Below are 20,128 nucleotides of genomic sequence, written 5' to 3'. Positions count from 1 at the left end.
GAAAAAAGTGTTAACAATATGTATTGGAATTGTAAATAAAATCATATTATTTAAATGCAAAAATAAAAAGATAACGTATTTCAGATGTGATAAATAAAACATTTCTGACTCATCAACAAATACATCTATAAAAATAAATTAATATTTTGATTAGACACATTGTGAATTTAGCAAACTAATGTCATCCTCATACTCTATTTTTGTCAGTAAAAAGAAATATTAAAAGCATGAGCTATATATTTTAACAAACATTTGTGAAATAAAAGTAAAATAACTTACTTTGATAAAAAACTTATAGAAGGTGTTCCTTTAATCTAAAGACATACACATTTTACTTAATTTCCAATAAAATTTTGCCTTTTTTAGTGATTTATTTTTGCTAAAATCAAAAGAAGTTTGTTTTTCTATTGTTTAAAGTGATGATGGTATCAAGTGTACTTACATATACTTTTAAAGTACCTTCATTAACATAAGTAAGATTGATAAAAAGCTAAGATTAATTGGGACTTAAACTTTTTATCGAAATTTCCTTACAGATTTAAAATCCTTTGAGTAGTACAAACATTCTTTTGTGTATGTCTTGTGCCTGCTGACCATCTAGACTCTAGAGTACAATCGTACAAAAGTTTTTATATTAAAAATGTGTAAAGCAACATTTTAAAAAGGCAGATGTATGTTCTTCTTGTTTCCATAAATTGGTTATCAAACAAACATAATTTTAAGTTAATAAAACTGTAACTGGAACTAATTTTATTTTTTGAAAAAAAAACTCACTACTCAAATTTAAAGCAAAAAAGAAAGTTGAGGAATTTAAAGCATAATTTTAGAACACAAGTGTTTATGAATGTGCCCCACAGAGCTAATCATTATGAAGTGTTTTAACTGCTCTTTATCATTCTTAGAAAATAGTCACATTTAACTTTAAAGAGAACATTCACATATTTTCTTAGAATACTACACATATTGGTATAAATTTAAAATATCATTAAAAGTAAATAATTATATAAATACATATTGATTCCCTTTCAAAATAAGTGTTCTTTTAATGAAAGAAAAATATAAACAGTCTATGCAGGTACCAGTCTGAATGATCTCAGTACAGACAATCCCTCCACATTAGATAGGCCAAGTTCCATCAAACTGAGACTGACAATAATTCCATCAAATATATTCCAGCCCTCTTGGAAATAATAATATGGATCCATGGCAATTATCTTGAGAACCATTTCTGCTGTGAAGATCCCAGTGAAGACCTAAAATAAGAAATGTGACAAATTGATACAAGTTTAGCATTTTATTTCAGGGGAGTATTTTAAGTAAATTTGTTTTATTTATTAAATCTGATAGATTTTCAGGAAAAAGCTGATTTAAAAGCATTTCATCATCCACATTTTAAACTTGGTATTAAGTAATATCTACTAAATTTTTATTTATTTATTTATTTATGTTTAGAGAGAGAGGAGAGAGAGAAAGAGAAGGGGGGAGGAGCAGGAAGCATTAACTCCCATATGTGCCTTGACCAGGCAAGCCCTGGGATTCAAACCTGTGACCTCAGTGTTCCAGGTCAATGCTTTATCCACTGCACAATAGGTCAGGCTGTTTTTCTTTTTTCTTTTTTTTTTTTTTAACAGAGACTGAGAGAGAGAGTCAGAGGGTCAGAGAGAGGGATAGATAGGGACAGACAGACAGGAACGGAGAAAGATGAGAAGCATCAATTATCAGTTTTTCATTGCGACACCTTAGTTGTTCATTGATTGCTTTCTCATACGTGTTTTGACTGTGGGGCTACAGCAGACTGAGTAACCCCTTGCTCGAGCCAGCGACCTTGGGTCCAAGCTGGTGAGCTTTGATCAAACCAGATGAGCCTGCGCTCAAGCTGGCGACCTTGGGGTCTCCAAACTGGGTTCTTCACATCCCAGTTCGACGCTCTATCCATTGTGCCACCGCCTGGTCAGGCCAGGCTGCTTTTCTTTAAAGATAAACTATGCTTCCACTATAGCCACAGAATTTTTTTTTAAAGTATTTTTAGTATTTTTGCTTTAGGAACAAATTTATATTATTGGAAGTTAGACAGAAATACTTTAAATTTAGTAAAAAACATGTTTTTTTCTTGATTTTTTAAAGAGCCATCACCTTATTTCTATGATTTTATAAAAATTCTTGAAAAAAGTGTGAGTTTGCCACAAATGTTTTATAATAATGATCTCTGGATTTGTGCCTCCGAATTAAGGTTAATGGATTCATAAGGGAAGAAACTGCATATTGAATCAAAATCAGCAGGAGACTATCCTCAGTATTTATACATTCACAATTAAAATTAAGAAATTATTTGAGTGGTTGAGTGAATGTCTATTTGACAATAAAAAAGAAAAACAAATTCAAACTTTGTTTCTTAACTCAAAACCAAGGCAAAGAGACTCAAGTACATGAAGAGTTATGAAATTACTCTTGAAAAAACATCTTTTAAAGAAATTTTTCTAATTAACTACCATTTACCAAGGTAAATCAGTCTCTACCTTGGAGAAACGACGTCAAAAAAATATATCAGAATCAGTTTCCTAACCATCATATTAATTAACAATTCTTGATTCACTCTTACTAATACATAAATACAACTAACATATCATTTTCCAAGTCACAGAAAGACCTAAGTGAAATACCCATCCAGAAAAAAGTATCTTCTGCTCATCAGTTATTTACTCAAATAAAAATGAAATGTATTTTAAGCAAGCCTGTTACATGAAAAATTTCAGATAGATGGTGGAATGCACATTAAAAAATAATTTTTTCATTTTATAGGACTCTTCATTAGTTTTTTACCCCTAGTGAATATAAAATAAATTCTAATTTATACAAATACTATTTCTTACACAAAGTATCAGAAGCAGATACTATTTGAAATGGGCAGCTTAATTATAGAAATATATTAAACTATCTAGGAAGGTGTTAGAAACTATCCAGGTAAATGATCTACAAAGGTGATGTTTTTAGCCCTTCTGAAATAACTAGAAAGTGTCCTGCATTATGAAAACCTATACCTTACACTTACATTCTTTTTTTTTTATACTTACATTCTAAAATTTAATCTCAACATGATACTTCTCTTTAATAGTAATCTTTTAATTACAATTTATAACAAAATTACAGCTGTTTATAATTTTAAATGTTTTCAATTTAGGCCCTAAATATCAATAGGATTGTTTTTAGTATATTGTAGTCTAATTTAGCACATGTGTAGGTTTAGCATTGTCAGTGAGTAAAAATTTTTTTAAATGTCTTATTTTAGCTAAAGTCAACCAAGGTTACTGATTGTGATGTTTATGTTTACATAATTTTAAAACTCTATTGCCTGACCTATGGTGGCACAGTAAAGTGTTGACCTGGAATGTTAATGTCACTGGCTCAAAACTCTGGGCTGGCCTGGTCAAGATTCATATGAAAAGCAACTATTATTAGTTGATGTTTCACCCTATATATATAGCATATTTAAATATACATAATAGATATATAAATGTATATATAATATCCACCTATGGTTTATAAACACAGCTAACATATGGCTTATAAACATACATTATCTGCTTTTTATTTTTTTTGTATCACAAATAATTTTTAAAACCCAAACAATTAATAAAAATCATATTAAGTATTTATTGTTTGGACTCTACTTAATTATTTCTTGTCTACTGCAAAAGTTCTTTGTCTTTTGAAATTTTGAATTTTATGATTCTATAGTCATTTATTATATTCATTCTTAAAATAAATTACTGAGCACCTAATAAATGATAGATATTATATTAGCTATAAAAATAAAATAGTAATTAAGATATACAAACCTGAAATTGAATAAACTTAGTTCATTCAGGCTGACATAACTCTTATGGACAGTGAATTTATAGGCTTTTAAACCAGTTTCTTTAATGAGGTGATAAGTTCAGTGAAAACTTTCTAACCTATTCTATGTAATGACATGTGACAGTAAAAATTTAATTGCTACAATGGAGATAAGAATCATCTTGTAAATCTGGACCAACAGTTAAGAAATCTGGGGCATTTGGATTTGTTTGGGGGGCACAGGAACTAGCATGAGCAAATAGGGAGGGGATGGGAAGGTTACATACGTTGAATACCATTGAGCATTTACTTGGGCAGAGAAAAAAATTCTGTTAATTTACATTAAAAAATACATATGTTCATTCTAAACACTGAAGTTCTGATATCGATCAGTCTGCTCTACAGAACCTCTACTTGCTTAGACCAATTCCTTTCCTTTGTACTGTATTTCACGTAACTGTAGCTTTTTGTTCCATTATTACTAGCTTCTGTTGTAATGGTTTTAGTTTCATTATTCCCATGTTTTTTGAATGTGCATCTTTAAATTCTTGTTGTTGTTTGATATTTTTCATTTTGGATGAAATTGAAATATACTTAAAAATGGTGACAAATTATTTGACATTTGTGATTTCACTTTCCTTACCTGTGCAATGATATTTATTGAGATGATTTATCAGACTTATATCTAAAATTCTTAGACTTCTATCAGTATTGTATCACTTAGCAAATTTTATTTAGAAATTGGGATACACATTATTGTTATTTATTATACACATTATTGTTATTTATTATAATTATTATTCCAGGGAATGAGTTAGACAGCAAAATAGCAGTCCATTAATGCAAGAGGCATTCCAGGTGAACTCTAAGATTTAACTCCCAAGTGTCTTATTTTTCAATAAATAAGAGTAATTATTTTCCTTCAAACAGTTATTATATTCCTGTCCTGAAATTTAAATTAATGTCTTACACCAAATCATTTTATTAAAGTAATTTAGCCAGTAGTGTTTCTTTAGGCTTTTTCTTCCAAAGAACCTATAAGATCCTTAGAACAGGTACCATGCTTTGAGTTCCCTTCTGGGTTTAGCAGAATATGGACCTATCATATACCTTTAATCACTGGTTAAAATGAAAGCTATAGTAAGAAAAGTAACCAGTTCGTTGAAGTTACAAATCAATTTCCTTGGATAACCAGTTACAAGTTAGTTGGAAATGTTTGTGTGATAAAGAGGTTGTCTAAACTACTATGATTGATTAGAGGATTTCCTGCTTAGAGAATCCCTAAGGTAGGTGCATGGGTTTTCTAAAGGTAGAAACAAAATAAAAAACAAAGACAAAACGGGGCATCTTAGAGAAACTCAAGAGAGATTTGAGGTTTCTTGATACTCAAATTTAATCAATTCAATTACAGAGAAGTGATGTAATTTTTACATGCTTTTGAAACAGGATGTAAAAGAGACACATTGATCTAAGTAAAAACTGAAAGTTCTGCAATTCTTTTATGGGAAATGCTTTTGTTAATCAATTCAACCAAAACCTTTATGCTCTTGTTTGTAAGGCAGTATGCAGTGATTTGAATAGTAATAAACTAGTCCATAGAAATTCTAAATTTATTTTAATAAGAAAACAATAAACCCCATAAAATATGAAGTGCAACCATCTAAGGTATATAATATAGTCAAAATTTAGCTAAGTACCTATGATATAAGGCAGTGATTTTCAACCTTTTTTTTTCATGGCACAAACACACACTAATTATTAAGGTCAGTGCCCCTGACTAAATACAACCATTTTCATCTCATGGCACAAATAAATTAGTTACTAAGGAAGAAGAGGTCAGGGCCCCTTTTTCTTTAGTAATTAGTTTATGAGTGCATGAGAAACAAAGGTAGAAAATCACTGATACAAGCAATATTTTATGTACCTATCTACATAGCTAACTACATACTAAGTATATATTTTTACATCTGATATTTTATATCTAAGTGAAATATAAAGTATTTTTATATATAAATATTTATTGTAAATTTGATATTAAATGAGGTGTGAGATGAGGAATTAAATTATAAAATGCTTTATGAATATAAGGTATTATTAATAATAAAATGCTATCAACCAATAGAAAGTCAATTTACACATTTTCCTATTCTTAAGGTTCAAGAGTTAATTCAAGTCTGCTCCTTGTTATCTATGCTCTCCATCTTGATGAATCTTATATCTTTGCCACTAATTTCAATTTACCAATGGCTCTACCAGTCATCAGTCTTCCACTCCACTTCCCAATTCATTTTTTTTCATTGTTACTCCTAAATTATAGAATTTTAGAACTGAGAGGACATAAAAATTATCTAGTTTGAACAATGTACTAATGAGAAAACAGACCCAAAAATTGAGGTAACTTTTTCAGGATCAGCCAGACAGACATTTAGCACCCAGATTTGGTGCTTTAGTCTACTGCTTTTCCATACTCAATTGCTTCAGCATTGAAATTCTATAAAACCTCAATTTCCTGCTTCACTCTGACAAATTTCTTCCTTCATTTGTCTGACTTCCTTAACACCCCAATATCCTGGGAAAAATACAAGAGCTAGAGCAGAACTATTTTTCATCAGTTTTACAAAGAAAGGTTGCTAGTATATATAGGAGGAAGGAAATTGTTTATTGAGCACATGCTAGATGCCAGACATAGTGCTAAGTGTTTTCACATTACCTCACTTGACCTCATAACAACTCTGGGAAATGGGTATTATTATATCCGTTTTAGTAATAGAAAACAAAAACTCAGATTTTTATCAGACATGTCCAGATGCTACATTATTAGTAAGCATTGGCAATGAGGTCAAATCAGTTTCACCTGACTGTAAGGTCCATCTTCTTCCACAATATCTTGCTACCTGAAGCAGCCCTTTGGGGTATGAAATGATGAGTTGGTTATTTATTGAGCAACAACCATGTATATACTGTTGGAGGCACACAAAAATATAGCACATGACCTTAGCCATGGAGTAATTTATAATGGATTTCAAAATCAAGAATTATAATAAAACAAAAATACAATAAGAAACTAATATTCAAGCATGTTTTATTTACAGATGCATTAGGAGTAAAGAAAAGAGTTTAATTTGATAGTCTTTAGAGGAGATAAGATTGGAATTGAGCTTTAAAGAATATGATGAACTAAGATATGGTGATTTGAGTCAGAATACCCTAAATGTGAATGTAGACGACAATGAGATATTTTCCTATATGTCACTCAGTAAAAATGTGTGTGATGTTTGTGTAGTACAGTGAGAAGGCTGATGGTTTCTGTTTAGGAAAATATGGACACTAAGTTGGTATAGGAAGGATGGCCTCAGACAGGGTGAGGGAGTTTTGAAAGCCAGAAAAGAGTGTTGACCCACATATATAGACAATAGATACTTTAGCAAGGTAATAGCATATTGAGTGCAGAGTACCAGAAATATTTTAATAATATTAAAATATAGGATTAAAAAGGACATACTTTGAAAGAAGAAGTAACAAGTTTTTATATCAACTTATATATAAGAAATAAGGGGGAAATCAATCAAAATGGTGATAAGATTCCTATCTTTGAAGTTGGCAGGCCACTACTAGAGGTAACAAAAAAGTAAAATGATATTTGTTAGGACTTTCAATAAACTGAGGAAAGATCATCTTTCAGCTACCATATATTGTGTTTAAAGTTGCCCTTTAGCAATGGTCTGTAACAGTTCGAAATATAGGATTTGAGCATGACATATCACAAAAGTAAATAATAACAAGTTATTGAGAACAGAAAAACATTGAGTAAAAACAGCTGTAATAGGCATGAGAAAAGAAGATCAGAAAAGGAGACTGTGTGGACTCATTGGAAATATCAAGGAACAATCACACACACACAAAAAATCAATATAACAAGTGCCAAAGATGAAAATCTCAGGAATCTGCTGGGGTTCTTTCTATTGACACAAAAAATGAAATGAAGTTGAAACCACGTATTAGAGTAGATGTTTATGCAATTTTATGTAACTGTATGTCCAGAATTTCCTTTCTACCTTCTGTTGGGTATTGTTCCTCTACATGTATTGCTCCTAAAGTCTGCCATATTTTCATATGACTCCACCTTCTGCCAAGACTGATTAAACCAGAAGTCAGCAAAATTCAAGCTATGACAAAAAAAATCTATACCAAACACAGTCCTCCTATCATGAGAGTATTTGAACTGGAACTGAAGAGCTAGTCTTTTTTCAGTGCAGAGGTTACAAGATGTAAAACCAGTGAGCTATAGCTGAACATGTTTCCTGACCTAGAGGTAAAGGATGCAATGAATGTGTGGGCTACATCTAAGTCCTTGGTTAAAGCAATTTCCTGGAGCGCAACTAAAAAATTGTCCTAAATGTGGTTTGGTAGGTTTATCTTTCCTTTCTATTCCACAAGTCACTATTCTTCCCCCCTCTTAAGTTTGAGTTCTTTTCCATTTTGTGCCGAAAAGAACAGTCTTGAGTAATAAATTATATAAATACTTTTCTTATTTGTTCATCTATTTCAGTTTCTGTATACAATTTAGGAGTACATGTACATATCAGCACACACATACATGAATGCCTGCTCTAGTAATCTGAACCAAAAGTATGGTTAAATTACAAATGCATTTTTACCAACTATTTCTTTTTTATGTGAATACTACTGAAGCATTTTACTAGATCAGTGATTTTCAACTAGTGCACGGCAAGAATTTTTAAAATATGGGATATCTGACTATTTAGTCAGGGGTACTGACTTTTTTTCCCTTAGATTGTCAAATTAAAAAATGACAACCAACACAACAATGGCCATCTGGCCTGAATGAATCAAAATTATATGTATTCTTTTGTCAGATCAGCAAGTAAAAGTATAACATTTTATTTGGTTTGGTGCAGAATTTTAGTAATTAGTTTATGTGAGCCATGAGATGAAAAAGGTTGAAACTGCTGTATTAGGTAATTCCATCTGAAACAACTATGTCCTTTTTTGTATAGAAATCAACCTGTGTGCTCCTTTCAATGAACGTGATCTTTTCAGAGGCTATGAGTGTTAAAGCTTCGTGTTTGTGAAGCTAGATTTAGATATCATGGTTTCTCTTGATCTGTATTTCTAGCAAGAATGACAGTAAAAATTTTCACAAGTTTACAACTGGTAAGACACCATTATCAATCAGCCTGGATGTTGGTCTAAACAATCAGCATTCAAACTAGTTAAATTTTAGACCTTATCACTGAGATTCCTTGTAATGTTTTTACAGATTTTTTTCCCGACAAGATAAAGAGAATATAGTTTTTGTTTTAACAGCACAGATGGATTTCTGTTTTGCTCTTTATCCCCCATGCCTGTCCAAGAAAATAAGTAAACTTCAAATAAATAAACTTACCAGGTTTCCTACAGTCAATACACTACTGAATTGACCAGTCATTGGATAGTGTTCCATGGCCATAAAGAGGGTATTTAAGACAATGCAAATAGTGATGGCAAGATCAACAAATGGATCCATAACAATTAAATTCACAAGATGCTTCACTTTTAGCCATGCATCACAGCAGTCCCAGATCAGAAACACATTGGCAAATCTATACCAGCATGGTGGACATTTCTGTCTAGATTCTTCAAGTTCTGGAGGAATAATAAAGAGGAACAGTATAGTAAATAACATTACAAAAAAATTGTTGCCATAGATTATATATATTTGATAAAATTGATGCTTTTACTTAGGGAATAGAAGTTTACATAACAGCTTAATAAACTTAAGAAGAAACATTAAAGATTTTCATAAAATGTTTATTAAAATATTATGAAATAATTTTAGTCAAAATTTATTTCCCCTTTAATTAAATAAAAATATTTTTCTTTTAGTTGAAATTTATTTCCCCTTTAATTAAATAAAAAACATCTTTAATTTAATATTTTGCTTCAAATAGAATTTTTGTATTACAGAAATATTAAATGTACCAAATAATTATTGTTTATTTTGAGAATATTTTTTTAGAGAAAGAGAGAGAAAGAAAATCAGAAGCAGAGAGACACAGAGAAACAAGAACATCAATATGTTCCTGTATTAGTACGTGCCCTGACTGGGAATCAAACCAGCAAACTTTGGGCTTTGGGATGAAGCTCCAACAACTGAGCTATCTGGGCAGCCAAGGCTCAATATCTTATTTATTGGTTGATTTTTTAGAGAGACAGAGAGGAACGGTGAGAGGGGAAGGGAAAGGGAAGCATTCATTTGTTTTCCACTCAGTCATTCATTCATTGGTTATTTCTCAAGTGTACCCTGACCAGGGAAGAAACCCACAACCCTGTCAATTCCAAATGATGTTCCAACTGAGCTAACTGGCCAGGGCCTTGAAAGTACCTTCTTAAAAACATTGTTGAAAAAACTGTGATCCTTATTAATATGTGTGACTTATTCTCTCCTCTGATTATCTCCACATCAGCATTGATCTTCCACACAATAAGAATGTAGTATGTATTTTTTAGTATAGATTAAGACTCAATTGTACTTCTATTATTCATATGTCCTTCTGTTTCAGAGTTTTGGCCTAATATATAAAAAAATTACTAGTAATTTTAATGGGTGAAGCCTATTATAAAATAATTAGGTGACTGTTCAGATATCCAATACACTAACAGAGCAAGATACAAAATATAACTGATGTTGTCTAAAGAATACATATCAGATATATTTTATATAGTTGACTTTACATTGCAGAACTAATGTTATATACTTCTAAACTTCAAGAAGTGGTAACTTACTTAACAAATGAACAAGGGAGTAATAGTTACTACCCATTCCTCTGTGTCAAAATTGATAAGCATTATGTCAGCTTTCCTTTGGAGAAGTATAATGGTTTCTGAAAATGTGGAATATGGGGGGGAGAGATCTTTTTATAGGGTCCCTGTTGAACTGGAACACATGTTTTGATTTTTCCAACTCATTCATGTTCTACTCCAAACCCCATCATTACCTCTTTGCCTGGAAAAAATATATAAGGTTGAAAGAATTGTTTTTTTTGCTATCTCTATACCAATAATTAAAAAGAGAAGTGTTTAATTGTATAAGGATAACAGCAGAAGAATAAATAATCACTGATATAATATCAAGTGGGAGACTACCACTGTGCACAGAAGATAAGGATCCAAGTCAAAAAGGAATAAGGGAGAACCAAGATAGCAGTGGAGTAGGCAGACACACAGACTCCCAGCTCACACCACCAAACGGGAGTACAAATTAATTTAGAAACAATCAGCATGTAAAACCAACTTTGGATTAAAAGAACAGGTCTCAAAAACTAAGAAGCAAAGAAGAAGCCACACTGAGTCTGGTAAGGAGCGCCGAGGTGCGGTGGGTCTCCCCTGTTTCCAGGAACGAAGGTGGGGTGAGACTGAGAGTCCAGAAGGGCTCTCATTACAAGGAGAAGAGCAGAGAATATTGCTTTCAGCCACTTGCCTGGAGACCTGGAAATGAGGTGAGCTGAGAGGGCTGGCTTGTCTTCCAAAAAGAAGTGGGGGAGAGAGACAGATGGTGACAGGCAAAGAAATGCATAAGATGACCTGAGAAACTGACTCATTCAGTGCAGAGGTGGCCATAGCTGGGGGAGGGGTTGAATCCTCCTCCAAAAAGCTCTCCAGCTCCAATCAGAGCAACAAGACACAGCTGAAAACAGGAAGTGAGGATGAGGGGCAGTAATTCAGGTCTCCATGGAAATCTGAGATACACAACCTCTACTGAAACTAAGAAAGCACCCCACCCCTGGAGAGAACCTGGCAGATCCGGACTTCAGAGTCTCAGGTTACACCCACCACATTCCTGGATACAGCTTCAAATAAGACCCCTGCTGAGATCAGTAAACAAGACTACCATTGAGTTAAGGAAACTGAGAAGAAACAAACAAATCAAGACTTCAGAGAGGCTCTACTAGGTAAGGAGATCACAGCTGGAAGAAGCCTACAAGTCATAGAGAATAATGAGTAGGCAGAGAAGCATAAGTCATATGCTTCAACAAGATAAATCCTTTGATAAAGTCTTGGACGAATCGCAAGTGATCAAATTCCCAAATACAAAACATAAAATATGATTTTTCGGATGCTTAAAGATCTCAAAGCTACAATGGATGGACTTAATGAACACTTCAGTAAAGACATTGAAAGCAACAAAAAGGACACGAAAATCATAAAGAAGAACCAGACAGAAATGACAAACACAATATCAGAAATGAAGACTACACTGGAAGAAATTAAAAGCAGGCTGGATGAAGCAGAGGATTGAATCAGCAACTTAGAGGACAAGATAAGTGAAAGCACGGAAGTGGAGCAGCAAAATAGAAAAGAGACTGAAAAGATCTGAGGAAACTCTGAGAAAGCTCTACGACAACCTAAGAGAAACATCATCCGCATCATAAGGATTCCTGAAGAAGAGAAAGAACAAGGAATAGAGACCTTGTTCAATGAAATCATAACTGAAAACTTCCCTAAATTGATGCAGGAAAAAGTCACACAAGTTCAAGAAGCACAGAGAAGTTCATTAAAGAGAAACCCAAGAAAACCTACACCAAGACACATCATAATTAAAATACCAAAGCTAAGAGACAAAGAAAAAATGTTAAAAGCTGCTAGAGCAAAAAAGGCTATCACCTACAAAGGAGCTCCCATAAAGATGACATCTGACTTCTCAACAGAAACACTTGAGGCCAGAAGGGAATGGCAAGACATATTCAAAGTAATGCAGAATAAGAGCCTACAACCAAGACTTTTTATTCAGCAAGGCTATCTTTTAAAATTGAAGGAGAAATAAAAAGCTTCCCAGACAAAAAACAAAAACAACCCCCCCACACAAAACTCAAGGAATTCATTACAACCAAATAAATGCTGCAAGGAATGTTAAGGGGCCTGTTGTAAACAGACAAAGGGGGAAAAGAATATAGTAAAATAGAAATATAATTTTAAAGAATAAAGTGGCAATAAACAACTACATATCAACAGTAACCTAAAATGTAAATGGATTAAATGCTCCAATCAAAAGACATAGGGTAGATGAATGGATAAGAAAACAGGACCTGTATGTATGCTGTCTACAGGAGATGCACCTCAAAACAAAGATACACATAGACTGAAAGGATGAAAAAAAAAATTTTATACAAAAGAAAATGAAAAAAAAACTGGGGTAGCAATACTTATATCTGACAAAATAGACTTTAAAACAAAGACTATATAGTAAGGGATAAAGAAGGTCACTACATAATGATAAAGGGAGCAATCCAACAGGAAGAGATAACCATTATAAATATATATGCACCTAATATAGGAACACCTAAATATATAAAGCAGATTTTGATGGACATAAAGGGAGAGATGAACAGCAATACTATAATAGTAGCGGATTTTAATACCCCACTAACATTAATGGATAGATTCTCAAGAAAGAAAATTAACAAAGAAACAACAGAATTAAGGAATACACTAGATCAACTGTATTTAATAGATATCCTCAGAACATTTCACTCTAAAGCAGCAGAATATACATTCTTTTCAAGTGCTCATGGTACATTCTCTAGGATAGACCATATATTAGGGCATAAAACAAATCTCAACAAATTTAAGAAGATTGAAACCATATCAAGCATCTTCTCTGACCACATGGCATGAAACTAGAAATCAATTACAATAGAAAAACTGAAAAACACTCAAACACTTGGAAACTAAACAGCATGTTATTAAACAAGGACTGGGTCAACAATGAGATCAAGGAAGAAATAAATAATTTCCTTGAAACAAATGAAAATGAGCATACAACAACTCAAAATCTGTGGGACACAGTAAAAGCAGTCCTGAGAGGGAAGTTCATAGCATTACATGCATATCTTAAGAAGCTAGAAAAAACTCAAAAAAACAACAACTTAATCTTGCAACTAAAAGAACAGCAAGTAAAGCTTAGAGGAAGTAGAAGGAAGAAAATAATAAAGATCAGAGCAGAAATAAATGACATAGAGACTAAAACATTAATAGAGAGGATCAATAAAACCAAGAGCTGGTTTTTTGAAAAAGTAAATAAGATTGATGAACCCTTAGCCAGAATCACCAAGAAAAAAAGAGAAAAAACTCAAATAAATAAAATTAGAAATGAAGGTGGAGAAGTAACAATGGACACAGCAGAAATACAAAGTATTGTAAGAAAATACTATGAAGAACTGTATGCCAAAGAATTAGACAACCTAGGTGAAATGAACGAATTCCTTGAAAAATGTAATCTTTCAAATATCAATCTGGAAGAATCAGAAAACATAAATAGACCGATTACAAAAAATGTGATCGAAACAGTTATCTATAAACTCCCAACAAACAAAAGCCCTGGGACTGATGGCTTCACAGGCGAATTCTACCAAACATTCAGAGAAGAACTAACTCTTGTCCTTCTCAAGCTATTTCAAAAAATTTAAGAGGAGAGAAAACTTCCAAGCTCCTTTTATGAGGTGAACATAATTCTGATTCCAGGCAAAGACAACACAAAGAAAGAAAACTATAGGCCAATATTCCTGATGAATTTAGATGCTAAAATTCTCAACAAAATATTAGCAAATTGGATCCAGCAATACATGAAAAATATCATACATCATGATCAAGTGTGATTTATTTTGGGGAGGCAAGGCTGGTACAATATTCACAAATCAATCAATGTGATTCATCACATAAACAAAAAGAAAGACAAAAACAACATGATAATATTAATAGATGCAGAAAAAGCATTTGATCAAATCCAGCACCATTCATGATCAAAACTCTCAGCAAAGTGGGAATACAGAGAACATACCTCAACATGATTAAGGCCACTTATGACAGACCCGCAGCCAATATCATATTTAATGGGAAAAAGTTAAAAGTAATTCCCTTAAGATCAGGAACAAGGCAGGGGTGCCTCTATTCACCACTCTTATTCAATATAGTTCTGGAAGTCCTAGCCACAGCAATCAGACAAGAAGAAGAAATAAAAGGCATCCAAATTGGAAAAGAAGAAGTAAAACTATCATTATTTGCTGATGATATGATACTGTACCTAGAAAACCCTAAAGTCACAGTCAAAAAACTACTGGACCTGATAAATGAATTCAGCAAGGTAGCAAGATATAAAATTAATACTCAGAAATCAGAGACATTTTTATACACCAACAATGAACTGTCTGAAAGAGAAATTAAGACAACAATCCCCTTCACTATTGCAACAAAAAATATAAAATACCTAGGAGTAAATTTAACCAAAGAGGTTAAAGATTTGTACGTGGAAAATTATAAAACATTGATAAAAGAAATCATGGAAGATACAAACAAGTGGAAGCATATATCATGCTCATGGATAGGAAGAATAAACATCATTAAAATGTCCATGTTACCCAAAGCAATTTATAAATTCAATGCAATTCCTATTAAAATACCAAGGAGGGCCCTGGCCGGTTGGCTCAGCAGTAGAGTGTCGGCCTGGCCTGCGGGGGACCTGGGTTCGATTACCGGCCAGGGCACATAGGAGAGGCACCCATTTGCTTCTCCACCCTCACCTCCTTCCTCTCTGTCTCTCTCTTCCCCTCCGGCAGCCAAGGCTCCATGGAGCAGAGATGGCCCGGGCGCTGGGGATGGCTCCTTGGCCTCTGCCCCAGGCACTAGAGTGGCTCTGGTCGCTGCAGAGCGACCCCCCGGAGGGGCAGAGCATCGCCTCCTGGTGGGCAGAGCACCACCCCTGGTGGGCGTGCTGGGTGGATCCCGGTTGGGCGCATGTGGGAGTCTGTCTGACTGTCTCTCCCCGTTTCCAGCTTCAGAAAAACAAACAAACCAAGGACATACTTCAAAGGTATAGAACAAATATTCCAAATATTCATATGGAACCAAAAAAGAACATGAATAGCCTCAGCAGTCTTGAAAAAGAAGAATAAAGTGGGTGGTATCACACTTCCGGACATCAAGTTATACTACAAGGCCATTGTACTCAAAACAGCTTGGTACTGGCATAAGAACAGGCATATAGATCAAAGGAACAGAACGGAGAACCCAGAAATAAACCTGCACCTTTATGAACAATTGATATTTGACAGGTGTGGTGATAGCATATAATGGAGTAAAGACAATCTCTTTAACAAATGGTGTTGGAAAAATTGGTCAGCTACCTGCAAAAAAATGAAACTAGACCACCAACTCACACCATTCACAAAAATAAACTCAAAATGAATGAAACACTTAAATGTAAGTCATGAAACCATAAGCATCCTAGAGGAAAACATAGGCAATAATCTCTTCGACATCATTCGCAGCAATATATTTGCTGATTTATCTCTACACACAAGGGAAATAAAGGACAGGATAAACAAATGGGACTATATCAAATGAAAAAGTTTTTGCACAGCTAAAGACAATATGAACAAAATAAAAGGGAGAATATGAACAACCACACAATGGGAGAAAATATTCGACAATACATCTGATAAGGGGTTAATAACCAAAATTTATAAAGAACTTGTAAAAATCAACACCAGGAAGATAAACAATCCCATCAAAAATGGGCAAAAGAGATGAATAGACACTTCTCCAAAGAGGACATACAGATGGCCAATAGGCATATGAAAAAATGCTCATCACTAATAATTAGAGAAATGCAAATTTAAACCACAATGAGATATCACCTCACACCAGTAAGAATGGTGCTCATCAACAAAACAACATAGAGTAAGTGCTGGCGAGGATGTGGAGAAAAGGGAACCCTCCTGCACTGCTGGTGGGAATACAGACTGGTACAGCCACCAGTATGGAGATTCCTCAAAAAATTAAAAATCAAACTGCCTTTTGACCCAGCCATCCCACTTTTAGGACTATACCCCAAGAATACCATAGCACAGTTTGAAAAGGAGAAATGCACCCCCATGTTTATGGCAGCATTGTTCACAATAGCCAAGACCTGGAAACAGCCCAAGTGTCCGTCAGTGGACGAGTGGATTAAAAAGCTTTGATACATATACACAATGGAATACTATGGGGCCATGAAAAAGAAGGAATTATTATTTTTTGCGACAACATAGATGGAACTGGAAACTATTATGTTCAGTGAAATAAGCCAGGCAGAAAAAGAAAAATATCATATATCCTCACTCATATGAGGAATCCGACGAACAATACAAACTAAGGAGCGGAATAGAAACAGAGGCGGGATCAAAGGATCCAGAAGGAAAGCAGACAGAGGGAAAGGGGATGATAGGGTGATAGGATGGGATGAGAGCAGAAAAGCAAATCCTAGAGGGAAGGGCAGAGGGCATTATGGGGAGGGAGATGGAGGATGTACTGGGGAACAAGGGTGACATTAGAATCTATGTAAAAGCAATAAATTAATAATAATAATAAAAAAGGAATAAGGACAATGTCTTGGCTGGATAATTCAGTTTGTTAGACTTAGAGCATCATCCCAACACACAGAGGTTCCTGATTCGATCTCCAGTCAGGGCACATAGAGGAACAGATAGACGTTCCTTTCTCTCTCTCTCTCCTTTCCTCTTTCTCTAAATTCCATCAATAATATATATATATATATATATATATATATATATATATATATATATATATATATATTATCCTTATTTCTTATATATATATATGAAATAAGGATAATATTAGTTTTTATAATCATTGTGAACAATATGTATTCCATATATCATAGGTCTATTATACAGTTCTGATCCTCGGATATTGACTGTGGTAATTCAAAGAGAAGACCTAGTTCCACGAAGTATATGGTCATGGAAAGCCAGCTGTCCTTTGGTCTGCCTCTTACCCTCCATTGTGTTGGTCAAGATGCTGGCTATGCTCATTGCTCTTTGCCTTCCAGAAGAATCCTCCAGCATTTCCATTGAAATCTGGTAAGAACTTAGCCTTCTCTTTCTGATGTCTGTTTCAGTGGTGGTGCCCTGCAAACCAAATACTGATGGCTCAAACCACCCTTTTTAATGAAGAAGACAACACCACATAACATTTCTTTGGAAAATCATGCTACATGCAATTTTGCGAATAACAAATTTTCAAGTAATAATAGAATATTGAATTTGTTTTTTTAAGTTATAAACAGTTTTTTAATTATCATAGGCGATACACTTTAACAAGAATTCACCAGTTAAAATGCAATTGTATAAGGCAATTATATGAAGAGAACCTGCTGGAATTTTCAGGGAAATTTTCATAAGCATGCTGATGTTATATATTGTTCCACTTTATTCAAATTCAATTTTTTTTATCTTAATAATTAATAATCAGATCAATATTCCCCCCAAATCAATACAGGATTAATAGCCCCAAGGATAAATTATTTTACTTGAGGCTATATTGACAATATCAACATATAAGGGCCAATCTTTTTCATGCACAAACACAGATGTACGATGAAATGTGTGTGCTTTCCTGAGATTTCTTTAATTATTTCTATATGCCATTTTATAAGAAATAACATTTTAGAGTTATTTTAATAGAAATCAAGATATTTAGGGTCACTGTAATATTGACAGTATGTAACAACTGCCCTTTATCTATCTATATTGCTTATTATAATATTTCATTATAAGCACATAAAATTTCCAGAGTATAAATAAATAATTACACAATTCTCAGTGAACATATATCCATAATAATGATTTGGTTGTTAAGGTGGTCATTCTTTTGTGTTGGTAGTTTAACTGAATTTGCAGATATGCATTTGATCCCAGATTTCAAAACCTGGGCTCTTTTAACCTAAAGCATTTGAAATGGTCCCATACAATTCAATTGGTTCTAAAAACTCTATTGCTTTGCACTCAGTAAGTAATATATTATTTTTAAGGACTTTCATTTTGGGGAAGCAGGATGGTATAACAGGCTAAACCGCCTAGGCCTTGATAATTTCAAATTGGTGTATAATGTCAGTAGTAGCTAACTTATTATCTATTATCACCTCTGGCAGTTGTCCAGTAGGTGAGATTAGAGCTGATGGTCCACCCACCAAGGAAACCACACCATTGCAATCCACAGTGCTGTGCATCTTCCCATTGGCTGGAAGCCCTGGCACCATCCTGGATGACATACTGGCCTGACTAACGTTACTGTTGCGTCGCTCTCCATGTCTGTGTGGCAGAAACAGTGAGTCTCTCCTGCTCTCGCTGTCTTCAAATGTACTGTGCTCATCATCAGCAAAGTCATTTTCAGAACCGACATCCTTTGCCCGACCTCTGAAGCTGAAAATGCTTGTTTTGCTGTTGCGTCGTGGGGAAAACAGGGAGCCACGGATACTTAACAGAGACTGAAGAGAGAGCAACAGGAGAGGAACAGGGTGGGGGGCACACGCAATGATTTAGTCAAAGTCCTAGTATTGTGGAATCTGTTTACTTTTGGGTTTAGAATTGTCTTGGTCTTTAACACAGGCAATCAAGTTTATAGAGAACACATGAGTTTTAATATTTTTATTATACATCACAATGAAAATTTAAGTGTACTGTTTATTTTTTTAACTAAGAACCCTGATTTATAATTTACTAAGTGCACAACCACTTCATTTAATCTTCATCTAGTACTGTGAGAGGGATTTTAAAATCATAACGTTATAGGGCTAGAATTTCATGCTGAAGAGGATAATTGATTCTGGGGGGGGAGGAATGGTAGTTAAACAAATAGTAGGTGGTTTTCATGCCTAAATACTATATATATACGATCTGAAAAGGCATACATACAACTTAGAATATAAGTTATGGCTCAAGTGAGACTGTTGGCTCAGATTTCAAATATTTGTAGCAAATATTTTATTTCTGAATAATGGTTTAAACAAAACGATTATCTCTTTAGTCGTTTTTTGGGAGTTTCATAAGGAAATTATTCTTTTTCTGGATGTGTTTATCTCTCCATGTGGGAATAGAGATCATGAAATTTACCTATATAGCTATCTTCCAAATCTGCTTACAGTTTCCCAAATGGCTAATAATGACTCACAGTATTTGAATGATTCACATTATTTGAGAATAATATATCATAGTAATGACAGCATACAGTATTTCTAAATTGCTAAATAAATCATTTTCTCTCTTAACATTTAACAGTACCTTTAAGAAACAAGACATATGTACTTGACTTTACTAAACAGGGTGATGTAGAAGACATGTTATCCTTCTGAACTCACTTTAATTTTATTAAAAGGAACTACATGATTCAAAACTTTTTGTGTTATATGGATTCACAAATAAAACAGGTTAAAGTTTCTGGTACAGGAAAATGAGGATTT

General features: G+C 33.7%; 1 protein-coding gene across 6 annotated transcripts in view; it reads right to left on the bottom strand.

Moving 5' to 3' along the window:
- LOC136337573 (sodium channel protein type 3 subunit alpha) overlaps positions 1 to 20,128 on the bottom strand; it is a 149,728-nt gene that overhangs the window by 57,987 nt on the left and 71,613 nt on the right. For 2 of the 6 annotated variants that reach the window (XM_066278941.1, XM_066278940.1), the window contains exons 13-16: positions 18,812 to 19,156; positions 17,666 to 17,798; positions 9,242 to 9,480; positions 1,080 to 1,253 (exon numbers count right to left, since the gene is read on the bottom strand). In XM_066278941.1, coding sequence (XP_066135038.1) covers positions 1,080 to 1,253; positions 9,242 to 9,480; positions 17,666 to 17,798; positions 18,812 to 19,156 — 891 coding nt within the window. Of the gene's footprint in view, positions 1 to 1,079; positions 1,254 to 9,241; positions 9,481 to 17,665; positions 17,799 to 18,811; positions 19,157 to 20,128 lie in introns of those variants that run through there. The other 4 variants (XM_066278943.1, XM_066278942.1, XM_066278946.1 and 1 more) reach the window with 3 other exon arrangements.

This window comes from Saccopteryx bilineata, chromosome 5 (assembly GCF_036850765.1).
Source record: "Saccopteryx bilineata isolate mSacBil1 chromosome 5, mSacBil1_pri_phased_curated, whole genome shotgun sequence".
Taxonomy (NCBI): domain Eukaryota; kingdom Metazoa; phylum Chordata; class Mammalia; order Chiroptera; family Emballonuridae; genus Saccopteryx; species Saccopteryx bilineata.
This window is presented reverse-complemented; position numbering and strand designations above follow the sequence as displayed.